We start from the raw sequence: 27,487 nt of genomic DNA, 5'->3' as shown, positions 1-27,487 counted from the left end.
TGCATTTTGATACTAGACATTTTGAAATTTTGAACAAATCTATTATTCCTGGTGGCAGCTGATTCCAGTCCTCTTCCATGTCATTTGATACTTCTGATGTATTTTGAAATTGAAATAATTATTGAGGTCGTTGCTTTATTTGTCTTTGTCTTCTTGACTAAAAAGTTCTAGTTGAGTTTTAGGTCGCGCATGGTCAAAGTCTTAATTCACCGTATGCATTAATTGTAAACAGTTCCCAACGAATCCGACTAACAGTTGTGTGTGTAAGAGTTTAGACAGTGAGAAAACTACTTTCAGCATAAACTCGCAAAGAAAAAAGTTAAAACAAGCTAGCATGTGTGGGGTTATAGTCAGTACTAGACTGTCAGCGAGCGGTACGTACGCTACTCCCCATAATAGCAGCTAACACTGCAACAAACGAATTCGGTCGACTCGCGTGGCCGCAGTGGCGCGTGCTCTGTACATTGCGTGTGCGGCGCGTGCTCTGCTGATTGTGCGAAGATTTTCATTGATTCCAATCTGATTGCGTGTTAGATAGAAAAGCGTAGAGCCAGCTGCAAGTACTTCTCTTCTGTAAATTTACTGTAATACTAATTGCTAGGTCACCAAACTCACTACTGAATTAGAATGAATGAAAAACTCGTGGAAAGTTGTAGGCAAGCCGGTAATCTGAATTGTGAGGAGTCTACACATTTCTAGATTGACACGTCCTTGAAAACTGGAGGCCATGGCCCCTCTGGCCCCTATTACGGTACGCCCTTGATGACCGGGACTCGAAAATCTACCTACTGCAGTCCAGATTGTACTAGTACTGATTGTCACTAGAACTACGGACATAGTGACAAAGACTTTCTACGTTACGCATGCCTAGACTTGAACAACTGCTACTGTTGCTACAACTCTACAACTATGGTAAACTGTTACTGCTAGCTTAATAATATGTACAGATAGTCACAGCAGCGTCACCAGCTTTCCGTAGTTGGTTGGTCCAACTACGTATACATAGAAATCAGCCATAGCTAGGAGTGATTCAAACTGCTTGCCCATTGCATGTTCCTTTTAGAGCTTGTAGTGTCGAAAAGTCCACCACGTGCCAAAGTCTTGAGGGAGCTAGGTAGCAATTGGACCCGCGAACTCATGGCCTAGCTGCTCCTAGGCCTAACAACACCACTGAGCGTGACATCTAATATATAAAGCTCAAATTGTGTGTGTGTGTGTGTGTGTGTGTGTGTGTGTGTGTGTGTGTTTGCGTTTGGCGGCCACGTCTTTTGCCTGTTCGCAACCGGAATCGGCACGCACAATCGGCACGCACAGGACAAGATTTGCGTAAAAAATGTAAGAAAAATTATTGCACCGGGTCCCCTCTTGAGGGATCGACCCCCGCGTAAAATTTCTCGATGACGCTAACGCTACACATTCCAGTTCATTCGAACACACGCCCACACCAGTCCTGTGTAGACTGTACTCATTGTCGTCCTTCGCAAAGCTTCGAGCAATCGAATATCTCTTGCCGACGAAACTTACTCTTCTAGCGCTTTCGTTTCTCTCCAAATTCTGATTGCATTTGCACCGAATCCAACCTACTCGTTCTCTGCAGCAAGCGCTACACGGGGAGTGTGTCGATTTCTATCGAAACAAGCGCGAAGAGCAAGATTCAAATTCATTCAGCACATCGGGACCTCGGAACAAAGATTGCACGTGACGTATCCACAGACCTATCTTGCCCGTACGAAGGACAGGCCATGTGTACTAGTATCAAATAAAAGGAGGAAGTCAGTACATTTTAGCTCCAAATGACACACTGAATAACTAAATTTTTAGATGGAGTTTAATTAACCAGTTAAACGTAGTTGGAGATGCGCTGCTGAGCGCACGAGCACGGCGGACTCACGAGGGCCTGCGTTGAACGTAGCATGCGCATCGCCAGCGACCATTCGGCACGCCACAGCGCAGCAAGCGCCCCAGAGCGCGCATGTTTGGTTTTTGATCGGTTCATGGCAGACGGCGAGTAGTCAAAAGGAAGAATATCAACAGGGCAAGTTCGCACTCGCGACGGAGACAGCCAGCGCCGCTGGATTCACCACTGTCAGGTCGCCTGCTCAAGAAACAGCTGGTAGATGACTCGGCTTTTTTTTCCGCGGTTGCGAATCATCTCAATTTCGCGTGCCATTTCTGCCGTCGCGGTGTTTTCGCGCTTTATGGTGCCACGTGATCGCGTATATCCGGGAGAGAATATCGCGCGCGAGCGGGTGGGGCACAGCGCGCGACAGCGTACCGATATTTGTCGCAGCGGTTGCAGCGTATAGGGCGTATGAGCAGCTAGCTGGTTGCAGTGAGATAGGAGTAGCTGCTGTGGGCGTTGGGCGTGTCAAGTGTGGCGCTGATGCAAACAAGCACATTGCGAGAAGTCGAGAATGCTGCATGGCTGTGCTAGCTCACCTCAGTTTACGCAAGCGAGCAGTCTCCGTGTCGGTTTCTCTTGGATGGCAGAGCAACATCACACTGCAGCCTCAGATGACGCCCGGGGTGGGCACGTGCTGTCTAATCAGCAGCTACAGTTGCTGATGACCGAAACGGCGAGAAAGGCGGTCGTGGAGTTTGCGCGGTGTACTCAACGCGTCATCACTCGGGGCGTCTTTATTGTTCATGTAGCCGTCTGCCCAACGTAGTCAAATACTGCGTGTTCATCGTTTAGCCAGCGCCTAGGACTTGTATAGCTTGCATGGGAGAGTGTTCAGAAGTGTCAGTTATGGAGGGTGCGTGCGTTAGTGTCGGCATGGTTAATTTACTGGAAGAAGTGGCCGTTGCGTTGCGGCCACGTGGCCGGCAGTACAGTCATTGGTGAAGGCGTTGCATGATCCGGGATGGCAGGTTTCCGGACGGCCTGTGGAGCGGCTCGGGAGACAGGGAGCCATCAGCGGCGGACGACGGTACGTATACTTTATGTGTATAGGTAGCTAAAAAAAGGTGTCATGTACTGAGCGGTGATGTCAGAGCTGAGTGGCTATTGTGAAACCACCCGCGGTGGTTAGCACAGGGCCAGCGGTATTCGGGGTTGGCATTAACACGATCAGCAGGCGGTCCCAATCTGTGGCGGGATGGTTTGTCCAGGTCTGGCGCAAGTCCGGTGCTAGTCAGGTTGGCTCACGCACGATCGGCGGGCGGTCCCATTCTGTGGCGGGACGGCTGGTCCAGGCCGAGGCAGGGCCGGCGCTAGTCAGGTTTGCTCACGCAGGATCAGCAGGCGGTCCTCGTTGTGTGGCGGGACGGCTGGTCCAGGTCTGGCGCAGGGCCGGTGCCGGTCGGGTTGGCTCGTGCACGATCAGCAGGCGGTCCCATTCTGTGGCGGGACGGCTGCTCCAAGCCGGGGCAGGGCCGGCGCTAGTCGGGTTTTGCTCACGCAGGATCAGCAGGCGGTCCTCTTTGTGTGGCGGGACGGCTGATCCAGGGCTAGTGCTAGTCAGATTGGCTCACGCACGACCAGCAGGCGGTCCAATTCTGTGGCAGGACGGCTGGTCCAGGCTGGGGTAGGGCCGGCACTAGTCAGGTTTTGCTCCTTCGCAGGATCAGCAGGCGGTCCCATTTGTGTGGCGGGACGGCTGGTCCAGGGTTGGTGCTAGTCAGGTTGGCTTACGCACGACCAGCAGGCAGTCCAATTCTGTGGCAGGACGGCTGGTCCAGGCCGGGGCAGGGCCGGCACTAGTCAGGTTTGCTCACGCAGTATCAGCAGGCGGTCCTCTTTGTGTGGCGGGACGGCTGGTCCAGGGCTGGTGCCAGTTAGGTTGGCTCACGCACGATCAGCAGGCGGACCCACTCTGTGGCGGAACGGCTGGTGAGTGTGTCATTGCACCAACATGTAGGTTGCTCGTATGTTGAGACGAGATGCAGATATCATAGCTCTCGATTTCGCAGAGGGGTTTGTGCTGTGCGCACCGAGCGTGAATTACTATTCGTGCGCGATGTCGTAGATGGGCTGGAGGTCTGTATGCAGCGGTGTTCCTTTTGCGTGCCTACAGGGGAATGGAATGGGTGAAGCTATTCGTTTGCACGTCTACTTGTGCGCAGAAAGCGGTCGCCGCCGTGCACGGTAAGGGCAGGTGATCATGGACATTTTTATCCGGGACAGGCGAGGTCCCGGATGGCCTTGAGGGCGGGTATCTGTAAAGCGCAGGTTCCGTTCGTACACCGTATGTAGTAAATCGAGCTCCGCAGAGCAGACAGGGTAAAGCGACTGGGCTGGTAGCTTTTGCGGAATCGTCGGCAGACGGGGGGCAGTGCCAGCAGTGGTCAGCAAAAATGGAAAGCCCATATGTAGAGATGGCGACGCCGCTTGTGGGCCGTCGGCCGATGCGGCAGTGCCAGTGGCGGGCAATGCATAAGCGGAGCACATACATGCATATGGCGAGTTTCACAGACAGGCATGTTGTACGTAATCAGCAAAAGTAACCTTAATGACCACCGGGAAATGCAAACGCATGACGACTGTAATGACGGTTATGCCATACTGCGGAGCCATTGGCGGATGGAGGGCGCTGGACCAGTGACGGTCAGCGAATGGGCCAGGCGGGAAGCCACGGCACCGTCTGCAGATGGTCGATGCGGGACTAGGCGGCGATTTGCCGGTGCCGGCGCTGGCAGTCTGTGGATGCAAAGGTGGGCGTCCACGTTGAGCATAGTGGGGCGAGGGCGGCGTGGAGGACACGCGTTGCACGAATGGCTAGTTTCAGGCGGAGCACGCTTCCTTGGCTTGCGTGGGTCGAGGCTGGTCTGTGTGCGCGGCCAGCGGCGACGGCGATAGATCACATGCAAATGCTCACGGACGAGCGGACGCGTCCGGTCGTTGGGAGAGACGGCGGCGCCTCGCTGGGGCGCGCCGTTCTTTCTAGGCGAGTTGTTTTTCGCCTATGCCTGAGTAATGGTTTATGCGAACCCAAGCGGGAGAGTGTGGAGATGACAGATCTGCTGCCAGACAGTGTCGAGTTGCGACGACTCGACGATGGCGCTCCGCGGGGGACGTGCGTGTCAGGTGGCGCTGAAGCTCGCTGGGCTCTGCTTTGCTGCAGGCACGGCCATAATCGCTGAGAATCATCTCAACAGGGTGATAATACCTGCTGGCGTACCTGCGGCTGATCGTAAGAATTGCAGCTGGCTGATCGACACCAGATTTGGGAGGTGCGTGGAGGAGAAACCTTCTCCATGTATAAATATTCGTCGGGCTTTGCTGGACCGCTGTCGCGAGCTGGGGCTCCGTCTTGTGGACTGAGCCTGAACTGACCATTGAACCGAAGAGTGTGCTCTGTCGATGCGGCGCCGCGGTCGAGCTCGCACGTCGCTCTTACTGCGATTTCTCACCGTGTCCTGCGGCGGTGCCCAGGCGGAGTGGCGCTGTGTCGTGGGTGGAACCTGTGTTCGTCTAATGGGGCACCATCGTGCACTTACATCACGCGTGTGGCACATGCAGAGCGCGGGGCCGGTGGGGGCGCGGTTACTACGGTAAAAAAAAAGAGGGTTCAAAGTCACAGACCGGAGGGTAGACGAATAGCTGCCCGTCTTGGGGGCTGGTGGCGTTTGGGGCTGAATTGGCGACGAGTGGTTGCGGTGTGTTTGCGTGCGGGGTGACCCCGCTCGCTGCTCCAGACTTGAGGCGGTTGGCCGCCTTCCCTCAATAGCAACGCAGTCGGATGCGTCTGGCTTGTGGGGCCGCTGGGCAGTGCAGGACAATCCATAAGTTCAGCTGCATTGCATGGTTCACATCTTGGGTTGGAGTTCTCATTGCACCCGGGGAGATGGTTCCGGTGGCGTTGACTGTGGTTGATTTTGGAAGCAGGCTGCGCGGCCGGGTTTACGGTCAGTTTGAGCTGGACGGCGGCGCGCAGTCCGTGCGGTTAGTGTACAGTGTGACAGTTAGTGATGTTGCGGTGGACTCCCTCTCGAACCCGTCTCTCATGAGAGTTAGGCTCATGCAGTAAAAAATTGACACTTTCCGGCAGGGTGTGGATATCCATCTCTGGGGGACGGGTACCGCTTTATGTCCTATTACGGCAATGCTAGTGTACCTCGCCCGGCGAGGTCGAGAGGCAGACCCGTTGTTTTCTGTGCTCTGATGGAAGGCCCCTGTCTATGCAACGACTTGTCAAAAATGTGCGGGCGGCACTAGAAGCTGGGGGTTTGTGTCCGGTTACTCGAGGCACAGCTTTAGGATTGGAGCCACAGTCACACCTGCAAAACTGACTCCACGATCCAGACACTGGCGAGGTGGAGGAGCAAGGTTTGCAAGCGCGACGTAAAATCTTGTTGCCAAGATTCCAGCGGCATACTCTCAGTCGTTAGCAGCTTCTCGCCAGAGACGGAGCGATGACAAGTTTGCCGAAGACATGGCGGTAGCATACGTGCTTTCTACCCGGCGACTAGTTGTACAGTGTACTTGCGTGCATGGTTGCTTTCGTATTGGCGTGTAGTATAGACACATGCTCACTAGACAGTGACAAGGCACTCACTCCCTGACAGCTAAGCGGCGGTACGTAGCTGAATGAGTCCTGGAGAGGTAGGTCCTGGAGAAGTGGGTCCGGCTTGGGTGGGGGCGACCTCGCCGTTGGGCGTGGTCGCCTTCCTTGTGGGCCGGAGTCCGGTCTGAAGTCCCGGATCCGCGCCGGACATCGGTTCTCCTGGACCGTGATGGGCTGGGTCGGGCTCCGCCCACTCTCCACGGCCACATCTTCATTATGCAGGCTGGCTCAGGTAAGTGGTCGCATCAAGTCGGCAAGATAAACATCACTGGAAAATTGACGGAGGTAAGAATTCAAATGGAGTTTAATTAACCAGTTAAACGTAGTTGAATTCGTCTGGAGATGCGCTGCTGAGCGCACGCGCACGGTGGACTCACGAGGGCCTGCGTTGAACGGAGCATGCGCATCGCCAGCGACCATCCGGCACGCCACAGCACAGCAAGCGGCCCAGAGCGCGCATGTTTGGTTTTTCCCACCCTCCCATCCCAATGTCTGATGGGCTCGTGCTTGGGAGGTTTTTTTTCCCTATTCTTCATTCTATTAAATTTCCATGGTTATCCACGTGAAAGGTGAGTTGGGCTGGAGTCCGGTCTGAAGTCCCGGATCCGCGCCGGACGTCGGTTCTCCTGGACCGTGATGGGCTGGGCCGGGCTCCGCCCACTCTCCACGGCCACGTCTTCATTATGCAGGCTGACTCAGGTAAGTGCTCGCATCAAGTCGGCAAGATAAACATCACTGGAAAACTGACGGAGGTAAGAATTCAATGTGAAATTATCCCAACCCCCACATTTCCTACATTTTATATTTTAGAGGTTGAAATTAAGGATCTACTAATGATGTCTGGCTTTAATTGGTTCATATCATCTATAGATCTTGTTTTTGTTGCTATTTATACAATTCCTACATCTATTTTTTCAGAGAAAAGTTTTTAAAATTCTAGTATTTAATTAATAGGTTTGGTGTGAGTGTTTTAGTTTATTTTTCGTATATTTAGTTTAGTTGGAAACATCATGGTATGTGTTCTTTTGTTCATTTAATTAAGTTGTTACTGTTTAGCTATGGACTTTACATACAAGAAATAGTTCACAATCGTCATGTCCAGTTTTCTCATTGAAAAACACTTTATGTTTACTTATGATGATAAGGATAATCGAACATTTATGAATTGAGCCCTGTAGTAGTATGTTATGGTCAATAAAATTGTGGGTTTGCAAAGTTTGTTAATACTCTTAATTAATTAATTCAATTTTTACCTGCAGATATGCCAACACTTGTATAACTGTTGAGAGCTACTAATGAATTTAGGGGATTCTGTGTGCTAAATAAGCAAGAACCAAGTGCAAAAAATATACAATAATTAATATGGTTAGGGGCCGTCCGTAATTATCGATAGTTTTCGCAGAACGAAATTATTTTGAACCTAGGTGGTGGGTTGGGGGCCAGGACGAAGTGAAAAAATATTGAATCCCGTGTCGATGCATTGATTTCTAATAGTACGGGTAGTTTATGATTAATTAATATTAAGATCAGTCTACTATTTTCTACTTTGTGGAAGCGACTCACGTATTAAACTCGTCGTTAGTCATACTACTTGCTCGCGACCCTGTGCGCAACACCAGACTGCACGTGTATCACATGCGAGCATTTGAGCAACATGTCATTGTTAGTGATAGCATGTGCACGTGCCATGGGCTGTGCCGCGGAAGTGTCATTTCTTGACGATGATCGTACGCGTGCTTGGTGAGGTTCTGCGTCTGAGTTTCGACGAGATCACGCCTGTAATATGTGTAAGTCATTGTTGAAGGCTTGAGAATTGAAGTGGAAAGTGCGGCTCGCTAACCTCCCAAACATCCGGGACTTAAGTGTAGCAAAATCCGTGAACGGAATGTCTGTGCAGACGACGTTGTTCGGGAAGTTAGCAAAGAAGAAACCGTTCTTCGAGAAGTCACTGTCAGCCGACTCTGGATAATACGCTGTAGTTGAAGCACTGTGAACTCTAGAGCCATGTGGAGCAAACATAGACTCGAGCCAGTCTCTTCCCGCCTTCGTCATTCCCCGGATTGTCAATCCTCGGCGTGGAGCAACAGGCAAATCATCTTTGAGAAATCTGCCAGTAAACGGGTTTGTCATCGCTGTACCTTTGATGGCTGTGGTGCAGTGTTTTCATCATAATATCAACTTACCCAGCATAAGCAGAAGGAGGGCCACACAATGGCCAGAGGTCGCCCAAGAAGTAACCTATTATACTTCAGTGTGAATGTTTGCTCTGTACCGTGGATTGTACTGTGTCTACTTATGTTTTGTTAATGCCTTTTACTTTCTTATTAAAAGTTCTCTTGGTTGTACCAGTGTTTATTCAAACATGATTACGCACTGAACAGCTGACGGTATCTTCTGTGGTATCTAATATATGGCTGTGTTCCCACTAGCTGCACCTTAAACTAGTTTAGCTTAAATGGGTTTAAGAACTAAACCAGTTCAAGAAAGCGACTGTTTCCACTAGTAACTTGCACATCCGGGATGTGCAAAACAAACAGTCTAGGAACGCCCTAGTTTGAAGTATTGGGCTGCTTTGTCGACGAGTCAGAGCAACTGTTAGTTTTCACTGATTCAGCATCTGCTAGTAGGAATTTGCATGACGATGACCAAGGACACCGTCTTGTCTCTCTCCGTAGCTACTGATTTCTTTCCCTAGTTAATTAACGACCCTTACATCTTTTAGGGCAATCCTATCCTTTCGTTTCTCTTCAAATTCCGATTGCATTTGCACCGAATCCAACCTACACGTTTTCTGCAGCAAGCGCTACACGGGGAGTGTGTCGATTTCTATCGAAACAAGCGCGAAGAGCAAGATTCGAATTCATTCAGGACATCCGGGACCTCGCAACAAAAATTGCACGTGACGTATCCACAGACCTATTTTACACTACAGTATCTTGCCCGTACGAAGGACGGGCCATGGATCCTAGTATTTAATAATAAAGGCAATAGCTCTGTGAGCACGGCCCATTGTGTGTGAAATAAACAATGTTTTTTATACTTTATAATATTAAAAAATAGGTGCAGTGGCCATCAATATTTTTAGCTGAAAAAGTAGGGGGTGGATGATGGGGTCTGGTTACTTTGGACTTCGTTCGTTTTGCGAAAACTATCAGTAATTACAGGCGGCCCGTAATCAAATTTTGCAGAGTTGATGATCTTGCACGGACTATGTATCTTCCTCTGGATGCTACATTGATTGAAGCTCGTGCTACTGCTCTTCTTCTCTCTGTCAATCATCTTGTTCTGGTGGCCAAGAGTGTATGTCATGTCCCAAGAGCTCTTGATTGGGTTGATGAATGTCTTTCTGTAGTTGATGATCATGCCGAGACTCTAAGGGCTGCAGCTATGGCTGAGGAGCTGGAACCATCTTCTCCAAGTACGCCAGGAAGTGAACGTGCTATGCTAGGATCTCACAGAACAACCAATTGTTCAGACACTGAGCATTTGTGAAAGTGAGGAATGTAATGTACATACGTGCTTACATATGCACATACATTCGTATAGTTTGTATTTATTATCTCTATCACTACAGTACATGTACTATTGTCTAGTCAAACTGTTGTAGTAGTATCTCTTGCAGTATAGTGTCTGCCGACTAGAAAATGTAAGAAAGTATTTTAAAGTTTTGTATTGGACACTGTCATATGACTTTGGTGTGAAGAACAGACGCTTCTATTTTGATCTGCTGTGTTGCATTATTTTGATTGATATTAATACAATATGTTAGTTACAGTATTGTGGCTGCAGCACACAGCAATGCTTATCTGCTGCTTTACTATAGAGTTGTCATTGAGACTAGTTGACATAACCACTGAATTTCAGTTGGAGTTGTTCTAATTACAGCATACACAACAAAGCAATGAATTGTGTTATGCACTGCTTGGCAGCGCCATGGTCTGCAACTCCGAAAGCAATGAATTGTGTTATGCACTGCTTGGCAGCGCCATGGTCTGCAACTCCGAGGTACCCAACTACGCATGCGTCTTCAATAACTATTATTTACAATCATTGGCGTGGACATCGGCTTGTTTAGTGTGGTTCTCACTGCATTTTTGCAATCGGCTCGCTTTTGTTCAGAGGCCAACGAAACATACCACCGAAGAGGAAATTGGAGATCTTTTGTACAAGTTGTGGTGCTATGTGCTAGCTGCTGCTGCTAGACCTAATTACAGGTAGCGAAGATGTAGACGTAGTACATGAACATGTTGAATCCTTACAGCTTACAGTGACACATGTCGCTAATTCTCATTACTGCAGTTTGTCAGGAAGGTGACAAACAACGCACCACGCCTTACCGTCGTCGCTAGCTATGCGTCTTCTCACGTCGTTTGTATTTTCTCTTTCTTCTCTTCTTCTACTTGTGGGCTTTTCAGCTGGAGACCATGCTGATTCACCGTGTGATTTTGATCATATCGCAATACGCCTTGACGGTGATCTGTTGCCTCCGAATAGAGAGGAAGCTCTTCAACGTCTGAGGGAATTGAGACAAAACAGATCTGATGATCGCCGTACGGCGCATCTGCAGGAAGTCGAGGAGCGGAAACTGGAAGACAGCCTCAGTAAGTTTCTACTTTCAGGGTGATTGTGTGATTATGTGTAAGTTACTTTTGAGAACGAGGGTGGTGAGGTGTGAGTGTTGTTTGTAACATGTTGAGCCGGATGCGATTGAAGTAGCTAACCCGGATGTGGACAAACGTGTGCTGTTCATGTTTGCACACCACAACACAACGCTTGGTTAGACATGGACGTTTCATGTAATTTTGAGCATGATTTTTTAATCTACTAGACGTTTGAAATGTGTAGTATAGAAAAACAGACAGAGAAAATGGAGACTTGAGATTCTCTTCAAATTTATCAATTGTGTCTCAGTTTGTAGATGAAGATGGAAGAAACAGCAGAGAATTTAACGCATTGTGCCGTTGCTGTCCTAACGTAGCTTTGCAGAGATACAGTGCTAACATCAACAGCAGTAAAACAGTCTAGCTCAGTAGCCCAGTCAAAAGATCTTTTTGGGACTCTTTCTTATGTTCTAATTTGTTAGATTTTGGTTTGTGACGTGTGTAAGTTGTTGGATGCTTAGGTTTAATGTATTAGAGTAAATAGTACTGATTATGAAATGTGTTGACGGACGGACGGACAGACAGACAGACAGACAGACATGAATACGGCTGCAAGAACAGCACAGAATTCAAGTCTCTCTGGCGTCGAGCTTTTTCTATCCATCTTCAGCGATATAACGCCTGGGTGCTGTCAAAAAGACTGTGTAACTTGCTAGAACTAGTAAATTGTATTTAGACTCTTGTTACAAACAATTGGTAGTTCATTGGTTTCTTTGCTGTCCATATAAGGTCACTGGACAATATTGGTGAATATCTTTATGCCATATGTGGAGCTTTGCTGAGATCTGGTAAATTATGTATAGGGAAAGGCCCAGGTAGAGGAACGAGTAAATTGGGTTGGAATGATGATCTCAAGAAATCAAAGCAGCAGGCTAGAAATGACTTTTCTAAATGGAAATGTGCTGGTAAGCCTAGAGATGGTGAATTATACAAAGCAATGCAGAATTCTAGAATGATCTTTAATTTAAAAAATAGAAAACGGAAGGAACAAGAATGTTGGTGGGAAAGTTTGGCCACAGACTTAGATAGTGATACTTATACATTTTAAAAGAAAGTACGAGGAAGAAAGTCCGAAACGCAGCCTTGTATACAAATGGTATGTCTGACAGTGAAATGATGGAGTGCTTGAAGACGCAATTTAGCCAATGATCAACAGTCAATTACACGATTCTATAGATAGAGAACGTCAAATATTTGAGACAAATCTGAAACATCGAATACAAACATCAAAACTACCATGGTGGTGTGTTGAGATACATCCCAAAGAGGTTGAAAAAGCATTTCATCAACTGAAAGTAAGAAAATCTGCTGGACCTGATGAAGTAGAGTCCGAACACCTTAGGTATGGTGGCTTTGAATTAGCTATCCACATGAGTACAGCCTTTACTGCTTGCTTAAGACATTCTGTAGTCCCAATTCAATTTTTGGAGTCTTATGTTGGTCCAGTCATTAAAGATAAACATGGTGATGCCAGTGATCCAGACAGTTACAGAGGAATAGCTATTCCGTCAACAATATCAAAAGCACTAGAACTAATAATGCGTGACAAGTTGCATGGTATGCTGATGTCTAGTCAACGACAATTTGGTTTCAAAAGGGTCACGGATGTTCTGATTGTTCCTTTGTTTTAAAGGAGACTGTCGACTACCTATCAAATGGCAGCAAAGAAGTATATGTGTGTGCTCTTGATTTATCAAAAGCATATAAAGTTTTCTTTTATTGTCTGTTTAAGAAGTTATTGGATAGAGGTGCTCCTGTATATTTGGTTAAATTTCTTGCCAAGTGGTAGTCATGTCAAGAAATGAAAGTTAAGTGACACAACCACTGTTCTTCACATTTTGGCATTGGAAATGGTGTACGACAAGGGAGCGATTGTCTCCATCTCTGTTCAATCTCTATATAGATGATCTTTTGACACAGCTTAGCTTTTCGGGTCTCGGAGCTAGAATGGCAGATCTATACCTCAGGTGCTTGACTTACGCAGACGACATAACACTAGTGTCCCCAAATGTTGCTGAATTACAACAAATGTTGGATATATGTACTACGTATGCAAATGAGCATCATCTGATATACAACACCAAAAAGAGTGTCGTGATTACATTCAAGCAGAGGCGATGGAAACACTCTAGTGAATTAGATGTCTTTTTCAATGGCAATAGATTACCAAACAAGGCGGAAATAACACATTTGGACGTTGTCATGAATGGTTGCTGTACGGTACAGAGCACATTGGAGGGTAGAAAAAGAAAATTTTATGCTGCTGTGAATGGTGTCATTAGCCGACTTGGTGGAAGTTGTCCAAAAGATAGCGTTTGGACAATCATGGAAAGGCAACTATTTCCAGTTGTTGCGTATGGAAGTCATTTGTGGAATTTTGAACGAAGTATAGTAGAGACGTCTGTTAACACAGCGTATCGAAAAGGTATTCGTCGTGGGCTTGGTATGAGACAAAGAGACTCTATAGAGGAAAGAATTCCAGAATTTGTTGAGGCATCTCTTAAGATGAAAATACTACAGGCTAAATTTCTTGAACGGGTCATAGATTCAAGAAATGAACTTGTGAGAGGACTGGCTTTGCTAATAGTTAGACATAGTTATCCTGGACACGGATTGGATATGGTAGATGGTAATATTTTTACGTGTAGATTAAATGATATTGTGTGTTAGTTATGTCATTTGTCTACATGTGTGTGTGTGTGTGTGTGTGTGTGTGTGTGTGTGTGTGTGTGTGTGTGTGTGTGTGTGTGTGTGTGTGTGTGTGTGTGTGTGTGTGTGTGTGTGTGTGTGTGTGTGTGTGTGTGTGTGTGTGTGTGTGTGTGTGTGTGTGTGTGTGTGTGTGTGTGTGTGTGTGTGTGTGTGTGTGTGTGTGTGTGTGTGTGTGTGTGTGTGTGTGTGTGTGTGTGTGTGTGTGTGTGTGTGTGTGTGTGTGTGTGTGTGTGTGTGTGTGTGTGTGTGTGTGTGTGTGTGTGTGTGTGTGTGTGTGTGTGTGTGTGTGTGTGTGTGTGTGTGTGTGTGTGTGTGTGTGTGTGTGTGTGTGTGTGTGTGTGTGTGTGTGTGTGTGTGTGTGTGTGTGTGTGTGTGTGTGTGTGTGTGTGTGTGTGTGTGTGTGTGTGTGTGTGTGTGTGTGTGTGTGTGTGTGTGTGTGTGTGTGTGTGTGTGTGTGTGTGTGTGTGTGTGTGTGTGTGTGTGTGTGTGTGTGTGTGTGTGTGTGTGTGTGTGTGTGTGTGTGTGTGTGTGTGTGTGTGTGTGTGTGTGTGTGTGTGTGTGTGTGTGTGTGTGTGTGTGTGTGTGTGTGTGTGTGTGTGTGTGTGTGTGTGTGTGTGTGTGTGTGTGTGTGTGTGTGTGTGTGTGTGTGTGTGTGTGTGTGTGTGTGTGTGTGTGTGTGTGTGTGTGTGTGTGTGTGTGTGTGTGTGTGTGTGTGTGTGTGTGTGTGTGTGTGTGTGTGTGTGTGTGTGTGTGTGTGTGTGTGTGTGTGTGTGTGTGTGTGTGTGTGTGTGTGTGTGTGTGTGTGTGTGTGTGTGTGTGTGTGTGTGTGTGTGTGTGTGTGTGTGTGTGTGTGTGTGTGTGTGTGTGTGTGTGTGTGTGTGTGTGTGTGTGTGTGTGTGTGTGTGTGTGTGTGTGTGTGTGTGTGTGTGTGTGTGTGTGTGTGTGTGTGTGTGTGTGTGTGTGTGTGTGTGTGTGTGTGTGTGTGTGTGTGTGTGTGTGTGTGTGTGTGTGTGTGTGTGTGTGTGTGTGTGTGTGTGTGTGTGTGTGTGTGTGTGTGTGTGTGTGTGTGTGTGTGTGTGTGTGTGTGTGTGTGTGTGTGTGTGTGTGTGTGTGTGTGTGTGTGTGTGTGTGTGTGTGTGTGTGTGTGTGTGTGTGTGTGTGTGTGTGTGTGTGTGTGTGTGTGTGTGTGTGTGTGTGTGTGTGTGTGTGTGTGTGTGTGTGTGTGTGTGTGTGTGTGTGTGTGTGTGTGTGTGTGTGTGTGTGTGTGTGTGTGTGTGTGTGTGTGTGTGTGTGTGTGTGTGTGTGTGTGTGTGTGTGTGTGTGTGTGTGTGTGTGTGTGTGTGTGTGTGTGTGTGTGTGTGTGTGTGTGTGTGTGTGTGTGTGTGTGTGTGTGTGTGTGTGTGTGTGTGTGTGTGTGTGTGTGTGTGTGTGTGTGTGTGTGTGTGTGTGTGTGTGTGTGTGTGTGTGTGTGTGTGTGTGTGTGTGTGTGTGTGTGTGTGTGTGTGTGTGTGTGTGTGTGTGTGTGTGTGTGTGTGTGTGTGTGTGTGTGTGTGTGTGTGTGTGTGTGTGTGTGTGTGTGTGTGTGTGTGTGTGTGTGTGTGTGTGTGTGTGTGTGTGTGTGTGTGTGTGTGTGTGTGTGTGTGTGTGTGTGTGTGTGTGTGTGTGTGTGTGTGTGTGTGTGTGTGTGTGTGTGTGTGTGTGTGTGTGTGTGTGTGTGTGTGTGTGTGTGTGTGTGTGTGTGTGTGTGTGTGTGTGTGTGTGTGTGTGTGTGTGTGTGTGTGTGTGTGTGTGTGTGTGTGTGTGTGTGTGTGTGTGTGTGTGTGTGTGTGTGTGTGTGTGTGTGTGTGTGTGTGTGTGTGTGTGTGTGTGTGTGTGTGTGTGTGTGTGTGTGTGTGTGTGTGTGTGTGTGTGTGTGTGTGTGTGTGTGTGTGTGTGTGTGTGTGTGTGTGTGTGTGTGTGTGTGTGTGTGTGTGTGTGTGTGTGTGTGTGTGTGTGTGTGTGTGTGTGTGTGTGTGTGTGTGTGTGTGTGTGTGTGTGTGTGTGTGTGTGTGTGTGTGTGTGTTGCCCCTATGAGAGAACTACACCAGATTTGGTGTGATAAAAATAGTAATTATTACTATTATATTTAGCTTGTACTAGTGGTTGCAATATGCAAATATATGTATTGACAGACAGACAGACAGACAGACAGACAGACAGACAGACAGACAGACAGACAGACAGACAGACTGACCAACAATGAACGGAACAATCATACAAACAGGCAATGCAAAACAGGCAATTCTATTGATCTGCAACACTAAAGTGTGTTGTGAAGTTGAAGTTAGTAGCAAACAGGCAAATGTAGATAGGCCAACACTGGAGATCAAAGGCATGCCAAATGGGGTATCTTCTGTTAGCTCTTAGTGTGAGCATGTGAATGCATGTATGTGCTGGTCTTATCTGTAGTATGATTTTAGGATATTTCAATGTTCCTGTGGACTCTTTTATGGTTGGATCAATCAGTGTTGAAATCTATTACAAGGAGCATCATGATCAGCACGAAGAGCACAATCATGTGCCAGAACAGAGAGCTGAAGCCGGAGCTTGTTCTGAGCTAAATGTCATTGCTACATCAGTACCTAGCAAATCAAACAGATCTAGTCATTGGAATGGCACATTTTGTCGGTGAGATATATTTTAGATGTGGACCTCATGAGTAGACAAACTTCAGGCCAACATAAAGCATCAGTGTGATGACTGTTTCATGTAATAGGTATGCTAATGTTTGTCTTGGAGCATTAAACACTGACTGCCACTTTGTTGGTGGAGACTTAGAGTGCCAACAGAATGATGAATATCTTAATGGCTTTGTGGAGCAAAGGACTTCTAAAGGACTGGCCATGTGAGCTAGCATTCTGAATGGCAACGTTCTTTGTGTGAAAACTGGTTGTTGTTTCTAGATTTGACTTTTTGACACATACGAATTATCCAGACTTGATGGGACGTCGTATAAGGTTTTCGTTGAAGGAATTTCCAAGTATTTATGTGGAAACAGAAGAAGTTTTTATTTCACGTAAGTTTGTGGGTTGCCAACTTGGTTGCCTGGAAATTAGTTCATGTCATTATGCACCTGTTCATGCGTTCATGCACTGACAATTCTTCTAATATCTGTTACATTGTTTTTGTTTGCATGCAGACAAGGGTCATCATTTGGAACTCAAACAGCCGGTGTCTTTTGACAATTTTTCTGTGCCTGCAAACAGTCCTCTGCCACTGCTTGAAGTTGTGATGATATACCAAGACTATGAAGATGAGCAAATGAAGGAATGCACATATGACACTTGTGGCAATGATGCAGAAGTGAATATTGATGTGACCATTCCATCTAAGATTAATGTGTGTGTGTGTGTGTGTGTGTGTGTGTGTGTGTGTGTGTGTGTGTGTGTGTCTGTGTGTGTGTCTGTGTGTGTGCATGTGTCAGTGTATTATGTATGTCTGCCTGTGTGTTACGTGTTTCTGTCTGTCCATTACATCTAGTACATACATGAGAACTGGTTAAAACTACAATGCACACTATATACGCACTAAATACACATCTACATTATGACTAGACCAAAGGGATCTATTGTACCGGTCTCTAAATGTTTATGACTGTCTATTGAGAGCTGAAGTCTTCCTGCAACTGTATCCATTCAGGAGAGATGAGAACTTTCTAAAGGCCTGTCCACACTAGACCAGAATGGATCGCGATCTGATCGCGATTCGATCGCGATCCGATCGGGATAGCGAGCGTCCACACTGCACTTTGAAAACGATACCTCCGCCTCATTTCGCTATCACGTGACTGATGACCGATGTGTATGTGTGGTTTCTTTGCTTGTAGAAAGCGTTGATACAGCGACGTAAGGTGAGCGAGAACAAAGACGGGTGAGGAGTGCTAGATGTTCCGACTACACGCGTAGCGTACGTGAAGGTAACGCCCACTATTTCTAATTGGATTCAACCGATCGCGATCGAATCCACCTCGCGATGTGGATCGGACGGATCGCGATCGAGTTGCAAGTGTGGACAGCGTTGCGGTTGGATCGCGATCCAGTTGCCAGTGTGGACAGGCCTTAAGGGTCTTGCTGTTGCATTTTTGGAGTTGGACGGCAAATCTCTTTCTCCAATAGTCCAGGAATTCTGGGGCATTTGGTTTGCCATCTTCATTGACTGAAGTGTGAGATAGATGTAGCAGATATTGAAACCCTTTTTCTCCCCATCTTGCAAAGTGCTCGAAGACAAGGGGTATCAGTCTCACAGAGGCACCGCCTGGTCTCTTCTCTGAATTGTACTTCTTCCATTTTTTCTTTACGCCTCAGAGCCGCTGCCCCATCAATGTCTGTGGAGTTGGGAAAGGTTTCAGAGCTCTGTCTGTCTGTCTATCTGTCTGTCTGTCTGTCTGTGTGCATGTTGTGTGTTGCATTGTTATTTGCAATCACTTGTAGTTTACATAGACTTAACAATGTTCATAGGAAGAAGTTTGAAGACATTTAATCCAAAGAATCAGAAGTTGCTGAAAAGCAATGTGACATTGGGAGGGGAAGGTGTGACAGTTCAAGTTGGGTCAGGCGATCTTGCTATGAGACGGAAGGCACACAATGTATGTGTTTAGAACAGTAGGTCGCACAGTGTATGATATGTTATTGGGGTGAGGTGTAGAAAGAATAGAGTACCTGATGTAGACATGGAGATGTAACAAACTTAGTGCAGACAATAGACAGACACTCCAACAGTTGGCTTAGTGGAACAAGAAATGCTAGGTAGAGAAACATGTGAGTTGATTGTCAGACAACTATATAATATAGGAAGACATAGAGTGAAATGTAACTGATAAATAGGAGAGCAGTAAGGTGGGCAAGGCACACAGTTGTAAAAGGAACGAATACATTATGCATTTCAAGTATGATTACTGCAACTACAGACTACCAGGTAGATAGGCATTGCTGTTTCTGTAAAAAAGAAAAAGTTTGTGTCAATAGATCAGGCATGAGATCAGTAATTATTTATTGTGTCATTTATGTGTGCTCGTTTTAGGGAAGTGCAACCTTTACTGGTCTTCGAATTCTCGATGTAATGGAAAATTTGCAACTAAACTTTACTGCATCACAATCATATTTCTTTCATACTCGTGTACCTTTGGACTACTCTTCTCAAAGTGTAGCGGTATGGTGTGACTCATGCACTAACTTGCACACACTTGTTTGTTTGGTTGTGTGTGTGTGTGTGTGTGTGTGTGTGTGTGTGTGTGTGTGTGTGTGTGTGTGTGTGAGTGTGTGTGTGTGTGTGTGTGTGTGTGTGTGTGTGTGTGCACCTGTGTGTGTGTGTGTGTGTGTGTGTGTGTGTGTGTGTGTGTCACCTGTGTGTGTGTGTGTGTGTGTGTGTGTGTGTGTGTGTGTGTGTGTGTGTGCACCTGTGTGTGTGTGTGTGTGCACCTGTGTGTGTGTGTGTGTGTGTGTGTGTGTGTGTGTGTGCACCTGTGTGTGTGTGAGTGTGTGTGTGTGTGTGTGTGTGTGTGTGTGTGAGTGTGAGTGTGTGTGTGCACCTGTGTGTGTGTGTGTGAGTGTGTGTTTGTGTGTGTGTGTGTGTGTGTGCACCTGTGTGTGTGTGTGTGTGTGTGTGTGTGTGTGTGTGTGTGTGTGTGTGTGTGTGTGTGTGTGTGTGCAGTGCTCGAAGTAAGGTTTCAACGTTGTCCTGACATAGTGTCACGTAGGCAGCCCCTCCCCCTTTTGATATCAAAAGTCATCCCCTCCCTTTTGATATCAAATGTCATCCCCTCCCCTTTTGATATCAAAAGTCATTCCTTCTTTTTTGATAGAAGGGGGAGGGGCTGGCTACGCAAGACTAAAATTTTAAATTGATTGGACTTCACAGCTAGAATTGGTTCAAGCATATTTTCCATCGTAACTAACATACTCAGGAGCATCAAAACCTGATTTTAATTTGTTTGGTATAACGAGCGTTAATTAATAAAAAAGGCAGCCAAATTTAACATGATGAGTGCAAGAGATCAGTGTCACCATGCCTTATGATATCCATAAACAGTCAACAGCTACATGAGCACAGAAGTTCAGTAAGGTATCACAAAAGCTGAGGCAATTTTTTGCCATTCTAGAAAGACACAACAGTAGGAATAATTTCTTCAATAATACAACGACACTAGACAAGACATTTTAAGGCAGTCCAGCCATAGGAAGACCAGTTATGGTCTGTAAACAGTACTAAGTATCCACAAGTCAACGGAGTTTGAGATAGAAGTTAGACTAAAATGGTCTTCCACAGATTGTTTACATTTACATAACCTCATTCTATTATAATATGATCTCTAATGGACAGTTTTGGATATCACTTAACATCTGCGTGTGGTAAACAATTACAGCTGCATCATTACTGACTTCGGGAGCAAAGTCAGCGCGAACTGAGACTAGCCTCTGTAAATCTCTAGGATACTGTACATACTATAAAATTGAAAAGCGACAAGATTGAAGTTCGCAGCAGACCAGTTACGACATAGTTGGAGAACGCCATGCATATCAGTACATCACGTGACTCAGGAATCCGTTTTACAAGACTGGTTGGGGTATACTACTAGTAACTCATGTGTATCTCTTCTGACTAACCCTGGTCCCATATACGAGAAACACTAATCTTACAACGAACCTTTTGATGTAGAAATGAAACACGTCGATTACAGTTAGCCGCACCTGTGGCCTTGTAATTATAATTCAATTATCAAATGAAGAGCGGCGATCACTGGGTAATAGACTTCGGAAACATGCGGCAAACGAATAGACGCTCATTATGCAGCTAGCTGTAGTGGAACATGATAAATCAAGCCTTGAGAGCAAGACATTAGCGCTCCTTTACGGCAGGTCTACAGTTGCGTTTCTAAAGTTTGACATGTTGTCCGAACGTTCTTCTTGGTGATCGGACAAACAACAAAGTGTTTGGAAATGTCCGATGTCCAACCGCTATTTCGAGCACTGTGTGTGTGTGTGTGTGTGTGTGTGTGTGTGTGTGTGTGTGTGTGTGTGTGTGTGTGTGTGTGTGTGTGTGTGTGTGTGCACCACGTGTGCGTTCATGTGTGTGTGTGTGTGTGTGTGTGTGTGTGTGTGTGAGTGTGTGTGTGTGTGTACCTGTGTGTGTGAGTGTGTGTGTGTGTGTGTGGGTGTGTGTGTGTGTGTGTGTGTGTGTGTGTGTGTGTGTGTGTGCGTGCATTTATGTGTGATGAGTTTACCACTGTCAATTATTTTTGAAGGTTTTGCTGTCTCCTGAGTTTAATGTGACACATCAACGTGCTGTTGATTTGCACATAACAAGTGAATCTGATCCATCACTTTCCACCATCATTGATGCCAATTTTCCCTTTCCTGTTCCTGTGGAAATTCACATTCGTGATGAGCATTTTAACATTGTAACCAGTGGAAATGACTCAGATCTTGTCATTAATGTAATCGTTGTAGGACAGGCATGTTTGACTGGAAGTACAGTGAATGCAACACGAGGGTGAGCTTGTTGTGTGAGTTGTGCTAGCATTAGTGTGTTTTGTTATTGATGGTTGTATGTACTTGTCTTGTATTTATTGTCAAACATCATCAAACTGCTTTGTTTTTAGAATTGCAAAGTTTATGGATTCAGTTTGTGAAGCTGGTGTGTTCCAGCTTAATTTTACTGCGATATTGGATTCTGGTCTTATTCTTAGTGCTCTCACAAACTCATTTGAAGTTAAGGGTATGCTTGATTATATGTACTAAATGTAAGTTAATTATTCTATGTACAGTACAGTGCCTGTGAACTTGCATACATTTTTCTGTTTTTATTAAAAAGTCATTACAACTCTAAACTGCATCAACAAATAATGGTATGTATAATTATCAACTACTGGGAATCATGTAAACGCAACTATTCACTGTTTCCAGAAAGATTAAAACTGTACATTTAACTTTCTTACAGTCCAGCCAATTTTAATGTATTTCCATAAATTCCATTTGAATCTGCCTATTATTACTTGAGGAGGTAGAGTTTCTGTTATGAGAAGGGTGAAGAAAGGTCTAAGACTCCCAGTTTTTGTAGTAGATCCAGAGGGTGACAGCGTGAAGGTAGACTTGCACACATGATATTGTGTGCATGTGGATATTCGTGTCACACACACACACACACACACACACACACACACACACACACACACACACACACACACACACACACACACACACACACACACACACACACACACTCGAATTTTGTGACTACCATCTCACTTTTCTGTGCATGTGAAGGGTTTGAAATGTTTTGTTATTTTTGCAGAAGAGATCAGGATTGGCATCTTAGCCCCTCAACCAGAAGCGTGGGATTTTTTTGGAAGTACATTCTCTACCATGGTAACTCTTGCTCTTGAAGACATCAAGTATGTTGAACCACTGTCATATATATTGAATCAATGTCATATTTCTGTGTTCTGTCTTTCTGTTTTAGTGATCCAAAAAAATTTAAGGACATTTTTCCAAACAAGAAAGGTCGCAAGAAGTTGTCGTATGTAGTTGCTCATATGCCTCCTGCAAACGAGACAACAGATGTTGCTCCAGAGATTGCTGCTATTCGTGGAATAATGAACATGATCAGAACAAATAGAATCCACTTGTTGCTTGGTCCAACACTTAACTTGGACTTTGACAGTATGGCAATGATGCCTGGAGTTTTCAACATTACACAGGTGTGTGCACGCGCACAAACACACACACACACACACAGCAATTTGCGTTGTTGTTGGTACTTCTACTGCAACCCTAACTCTAAGTAATATTCTACGTTTGAAGATTTCATTTTTGTTTTAGATTGGTTTGTTTCCTCAAGGAGAACGTTTTACATACCAGCAACGGTATTGACATTTAATTGTGTGCACCACTGAGTATTTGTTGTCATGTCATGTTTGCATTTAGCTATCCTTTCTTGACACTTCTTGGGTACAGTTTTGATCGATTTGGTCAAGCACTTGCTCATTTTTGTCACACTCACAATTGGAAACGTATTGCTGTTATCTGGAACTCAAAGTGAGAATCATGAGAAGATACAGTAGATAAGCAAAATGATGGACAGACAGAGTGATAGCCTGATGTGTTGCTGCCATTGCAGGTTGCCTGTTCCTCGTTCATTTCGTCAAGAGGCTGCTTCTCTTAACCTTGAGATAGTTGCTGATGAATACATTGTCAGTGTGGATAGTGTGCAAAATGTTCCTAATTTGGAAGAGGTTCTCATAGGCTTGTGTTTGTTCTGCTTGTTTGTCTGTATTTCTGTCTTGTGTCATATGCATTAACCAGGTAGTTAATTAATTATTTCTTATAGTGGTTGTGTTTGTTTATTAGGTGAATAAAACTCTTGACTACCTTCCAGACTACAAAGAGAACTTTGATAGAATTCGAAATGCCAATGTCGATGTCATTCTTTCATTTCCATTTAGTCAAGACTGCTGGCATCTTTATAAGCAAGCCATCAAATATGCCATTGCACCATATCATGTACAGTGCACTGCTCCAGTGTTGTTGTAAGCTACGTATTGAAATATGTTTGTGGATGTCTGTAGGGTTTTCAGTGGGTGGCTGCAGGCACTCTCTCTGCCATGTCATATCCTAGAGACAACTTTTATAGTTGCAGCATCCCAGAGAATGTCACATGTTCTGTAGGCTTTACTGGTATGAATGTTTGTAGTTTGTTGGCATAGTCATAGTATAGGTCGAACATCGAATTCTTGTTACTCAACTTTGCACCTGTTTGCCTGTTGCTTGTATTTTGCTTGCACATGTGTGTGTGTGTGTGTGTGTGTGTGTGTGTGTGTGTGTGTGTGTGTGTGTGCTGCTGTTTGTCTGTCTATCTGTCTGTGTCTGTCTGTCTGTCTTCTGTCTGTCTGTCAATACATATATTTTCAAACATGAACTACGATACAATAGCAACAACCGCTAATTACTTGTGTCGATGTAATGTTCCTAAAGCAACTGCATACTAGTAACTACATAAAGGGACATAGATGTCCCTGTCTAAATAATTAAAGAGGAACTTGTGTCTGACTGTCTGTCAACGTTCTTCACTTCACGGCTGATCTGCTTTGATAAAACTTTAGCATTACCTGATTGTAGAGCAACTGATGAGCATCGCCTCCAATAATTCTTGAGCTGGCCTCAGTTTTTCTTGCTAAATTTGTCAACCGATTTCTCAACCGATTTCTCAGACAGTTGATGGAGGTACTTGTGAGCCTCCCAGCCCCAACACCCAAAGTTTTCCAGAACTAAAGGAATCACTTTTGCGTGTCCTCCTGCTACTAGTATCTTGTCCTTTCTCTCTGTTTGTCTGTCTGTCTGTCTGACTGTCAATCACATATATTTACATGAACTAGGATACCATAGCAATAACCGCTACAAAATTATTTGTGTCTATGAAATGTTCCTAAAACAACTAATACTACATAAAGAGACATAGATGTCGCTGTCTGTCTGCTGTGAGGTCTGTGATTGGAAACGGTTTATAGTTGCATTGTGACATCACATCTCAGTGCTGGCTAATTACTTACAATGAGATGACATAATTTCTGAAAGTAGGCAAGACACAGACACCCAAACACAATCTTGATCCTCACTAATTACACTATAACTACAGTGACACAAAGAGTATGCAAAACATTATCACATGACGAGATATGATTACATGCACTGGCCGAGGGTTTAGCGCTGTAGTGCTTCTGTATTTATTCAGTACTGTAGTACTGTCAAATGAAAGAGCCTTTAACCTTACTTTAGATTTTGGTCTGAATCAGTATGTTGAAACTTTTCGTCAAACATGTGAATTTCACTGAATTTTTTATGTCTAGGTGGCTGGCGTGCTGGCTGTTCTGTTGTTGGTATTTGTCATTGTGGCAACTGATTGGATCATGTTGTGTCTAGGGATGATTCAAGTCGTACAGTATTTGTTAAGAGACATCGAGCAGTGGGAGCTATGGACTGAGCTGGAGAGGCGAGTTAACATGCTGGATCCAAGTGTTTATGATCGAACAATTCAATACCCACGACGCTTCACTTTCTTGATTCTTGGTTTGCTATTTCTTTAAGCTGTTATTTTGTTACAATGCAGTGCTATGTAGGTTTATTACAGGTATGGTGTATGATGCAGTGTTGCTGTTCATGAAGGCTGTTTCTGATCTAATAGAAATGAACGCAACTCTAACAGCTGAAGCCATTACAAAGCAAATGCGAGAATCAGGCTTTAGGGGCATTTTTCCTGGACCACTTAGTTTTGAAGGGGTAAGCTACATTATCTTGTAGGCTCATAAATGTGCATGTAAGGTATGAACAAATCTGTGCTTAGCGTGTAGATGAGGTGTGTTTAGTAGAGCCGTATTTGCATGCTTTTTTGTGCTGTTGTCAGAGTGGTTAGTGTAAACCCTTTGTGAAAATTTATGATAGTTTACTATTGTTTGTTTACCTCAAGATATTTACATAAAATGCCAACTTAGTGGTATAAATTACATAAATATTTACGTTATAAAAGTGTCTTGATTTGCAGTAGTACTAGAGCATTTATAATTTGACAAATTTGCTTTGGCATGATTTGTTTGTGGCATGTGTAATGGATTCTGTATTGTCTAGCATTCATGTCAACACTGTTGAGAGTCTGCTAAAGCACCATCTTTTTACATTACTTAGAATTTTAACTACCACAAAATGTTAGTTTTGTATCATACTATTTCTATTCTATGTACTGTAAAGGGTGACAGATCAGGATATCGTGGAGTTATTGTTCATATCTTGCCTGTTAACAATACAAGCACTGCCAACGTCCCTGAACTTAATTATGAAATCAACTATGGATTTGAGCTATCTATTGATCCCCAATGTGACCAACCATACTGTCGTCGCCTCATTTACTTTCGCCTACGACCGGACACAACACCTGTTCTTTCAGAGTCATGGCCAGCCGGCAAAGAGGTTGAAAGACGATATTTCCTTGGAGCAGATCCTTTGACAATGCAACCCATGTTTGGAAACAGCAGTGGACCCGTTATATGTAAGTCATGAGTATGAAATAGTTGCTTTTGTATTAGTCTGTTTCTATCATTTAATAACTAATAATTTGCTGTTAATTCTTATCTGTTTGTTTTGCACAGTTCATTAATAATTAGTTACTTTCTATTGTCCTCACTGGAGTGCTGTGGAGTGGTGTCGTATCTGCATTGCTTGTAGGTCACACAGTCGCTGCTCAGTTTGTCTCAATTTAATCTATTAGAAGTTTGCATAAAATTGGATAAGTTATTGTTGGTTAGGATGATGTTATTGGTGCACTTTGTTGTTTTGTATTTTCAGTCAAATCTTACAGTTACTATATGGATTTGCAAGGTTGCACAATTGTGGGCTGCCTGCAACATTTATGTGCATATTTTACTGACTGAATTATGCTTGTCATTTATAATAATAATAAATAGTAATAATAATATATATTTTGTTTCGTACCACTACAGGTACAGTGCTCTAGGCCAGACAAGATACATACACTAACAAGTAAAAATAGATAGTCATAGAAGAATAAACGTAGAAGAATAAACTAACATAAATTAAGGTTTAATCCAGCTCTTGAAGTCCATGTAGGACAACACTATGATTCTTGTCCTTGTTTCATTGTCCACTGATCGCCGCAGATTACCTTGAGTATTCAGAATGAACCCACTCACTAATTCATTAGTAGAATGAACTGCTCTCCATAAGAAAGAGACCTGGCTAACACGCGATAGATCTGGAGCTTCCCTGATAGGTTCTCCAAGAGTTTCCCACAAGGATGTTCTGTTTGAGATCCATAGCCTTCTACGATACCCTCTTGTCCACGCTTGATGTAGTAAACGTTTGGTACTTCCCATTCCCAAATTCCACAGTTTGCATCCATAGCCCAATACAGGTAACAGTACGGAGTACATTATCGTTGTCCATACTGTAAGATTACAACCCACACCTTTGACAGCCCCTACAATTGAGTATAATGAAGAGCAGAACTTTCGACACCACTCTTCCACCACACCAGTTGTATAATTTATTACCTAAATGAATGACATCATGTACTTCAGGCAGACACTCTCCATTGATGGAGAAAGCTGTCTCTTAACAGTAAATGGATCACCTCTTCCTAAATCTAATTGATTTACTTTTCCAAATATTAAATTTTAGGCAGTTGTCTGTTGCAAAACTCTCGCAGACCTCCAATAACCTCTGCATGCCCTCTCAACTTGTAGACAGAAGCGATAAATCATCCGCGTATGCGATGCCACTACTAAACCTCCCGTTAATTTGAACACCTACACTCCCCATTGTTCCCATCCAGTAATAAGGTCATCAACGTAGACATTTAATAGAGCAGGAGAGAGTACACTGCCTTGGCGAACTCCATTAGATGTTTTGAAGACGCTGATTTTGACTAGTTCCATTTCACATATAGGTCTTGTTCTTTATACCAGTTCCTCTGGAATTTCACGATGAAAGTAGAGGTATGCCGTTCCATCAGCTTCATAAACAATAGTGTATGATTAACTCTATCATACACTTTCGATAAGTCAAGAAA

General features: G+C 44.8%; 3 protein-coding genes and 1 long non-coding RNA gene across 5 annotated transcripts in view; all 4 read left to right on the top strand.

The window, feature by feature from the left end:
* Positions 1–7,096: 7,096 nt before the first annotated feature.
* LOC134193108 (uncharacterized) lies at positions 7,097–9,987 on the top strand. Its single transcript, XR_009972009.1, has 3 exons — positions 7,097–7,258; positions 9,695–9,806; positions 9,859–9,987. It is a non-coding gene; the product is annotated as an uncharacterized LOC134193108 (long non-coding RNA).
* Positions 9,988–10,576: 589 nt separating this feature from the next.
* Positions 10,577–18,354, top strand: LOC134192922 (uncharacterized). Its single transcript, XM_062661677.1, has 7 exons — positions 10,577–10,720; positions 10,806–11,107; positions 16,336–16,543; positions 16,632–16,760; positions 16,819–16,931; positions 17,055–17,254; positions 18,346–18,354. Exons 2-7 carry the CDS (start codon positions 10,858–10,860, stop codon positions 18,352–18,354), a joined length of 909 nt encoding a protein of 302 aa, XP_062517661.1. The 5' UTR covers positions 10,577–10,720; positions 10,806–10,857.
* Positions 13,198–13,881, top strand: LOC134193417 (uncharacterized). Its single transcript, XM_062662250.1, has one exon. It carries the CDS (start codon positions 13,370–13,372, stop codon positions 13,835–13,837), a length of 468 nt encoding a protein of 155 aa, XP_062518234.1. The 5' UTR covers positions 13,198–13,369; the 3' UTR covers positions 13,838–13,881.
* LOC134193301 (uncharacterized) overlaps positions 18,332–27,487 on the top strand; it is a 26,994-nt gene continuing 17,838 nt past the window's right edge. The window contains exons 1-14 of one of the 2 annotated variants that reach the window (XM_062662127.1): positions 18,332–18,500; positions 18,935–19,063; positions 21,156–21,403; positions 21,513–21,628; positions 22,205–22,304; positions 22,373–22,610; positions 22,732–22,775; positions 22,837–22,947; positions 23,030–23,144; positions 23,260–23,412; positions 23,478–23,586; positions 24,829–24,975; positions 25,037–25,185; positions 25,651–25,948. In XM_062662127.1, the coding sequence (XP_062518111.1) occupies positions 18,363–18,500; positions 18,935–19,063; positions 21,156–21,403; positions 21,513–21,628; positions 22,205–22,304; positions 22,373–22,610; positions 22,732–22,775; positions 22,837–22,947; positions 23,030–23,144; positions 23,260–23,412; positions 23,478–23,586; positions 24,829–24,975; positions 25,037–25,185; positions 25,651–25,948 (2,095 nt within the window). In that variant the 5' untranslated portion in view covers positions 18,332–18,362. Of the gene's footprint in view, positions 18,501–18,934; positions 19,064–21,155; positions 21,404–21,512; positions 21,629–22,204; positions 22,305–22,372; positions 22,611–22,731; positions 22,776–22,836; positions 22,948–23,029; positions 23,145–23,259; positions 23,413–23,477; positions 23,587–24,828; positions 24,976–25,036; positions 25,186–25,650; positions 25,949–27,487 lie in introns of those variants that run through there. The other variant, XM_062662128.1, reaches the window with a different exon arrangement.

Source organism: Corticium candelabrum, chromosome 17 (assembly GCF_963422355.1).
Source record: "Corticium candelabrum chromosome 17, ooCorCand1.1, whole genome shotgun sequence".
NCBI classification, from domain to species: domain Eukaryota; kingdom Metazoa; phylum Porifera; class Homoscleromorpha; order Homosclerophorida; family Plakinidae; genus Corticium; species Corticium candelabrum.
This window is presented reverse-complemented; position numbering and strand designations above follow the sequence as displayed.

Bases quoted from the DNA above. Each gene is read 5' to 3' on its own strand.
- LOC134192922 (XM_062661677.1), top strand. From the start codon at position 10,858: ATGCGTCTTCTCACGTCGTTTGTATTTTCTCTTTCTTCTCTTCTTCTA. The intron at 11,108-16,335 runs GTAAGTTTCTAC...GTATGATTTTAG, and splicing joins GAAACTGGAAGACAGCCTCA to GATATTTCAATGTTCCTGTG. The intron at 16,932-17,054 runs GTAAGTTTGTGG...GTTTGCATGCAG, and splicing joins AGAAGAAGTTTTTATTTCAC to ACAAGGGTCATCATTTGGAA.
- LOC134193417 (XM_062662250.1), top strand. From the start codon at position 13,370: ATGAATGGTTGCTGTACGGTACAGAGCACATTGGAGGGTAGAAAAAGA.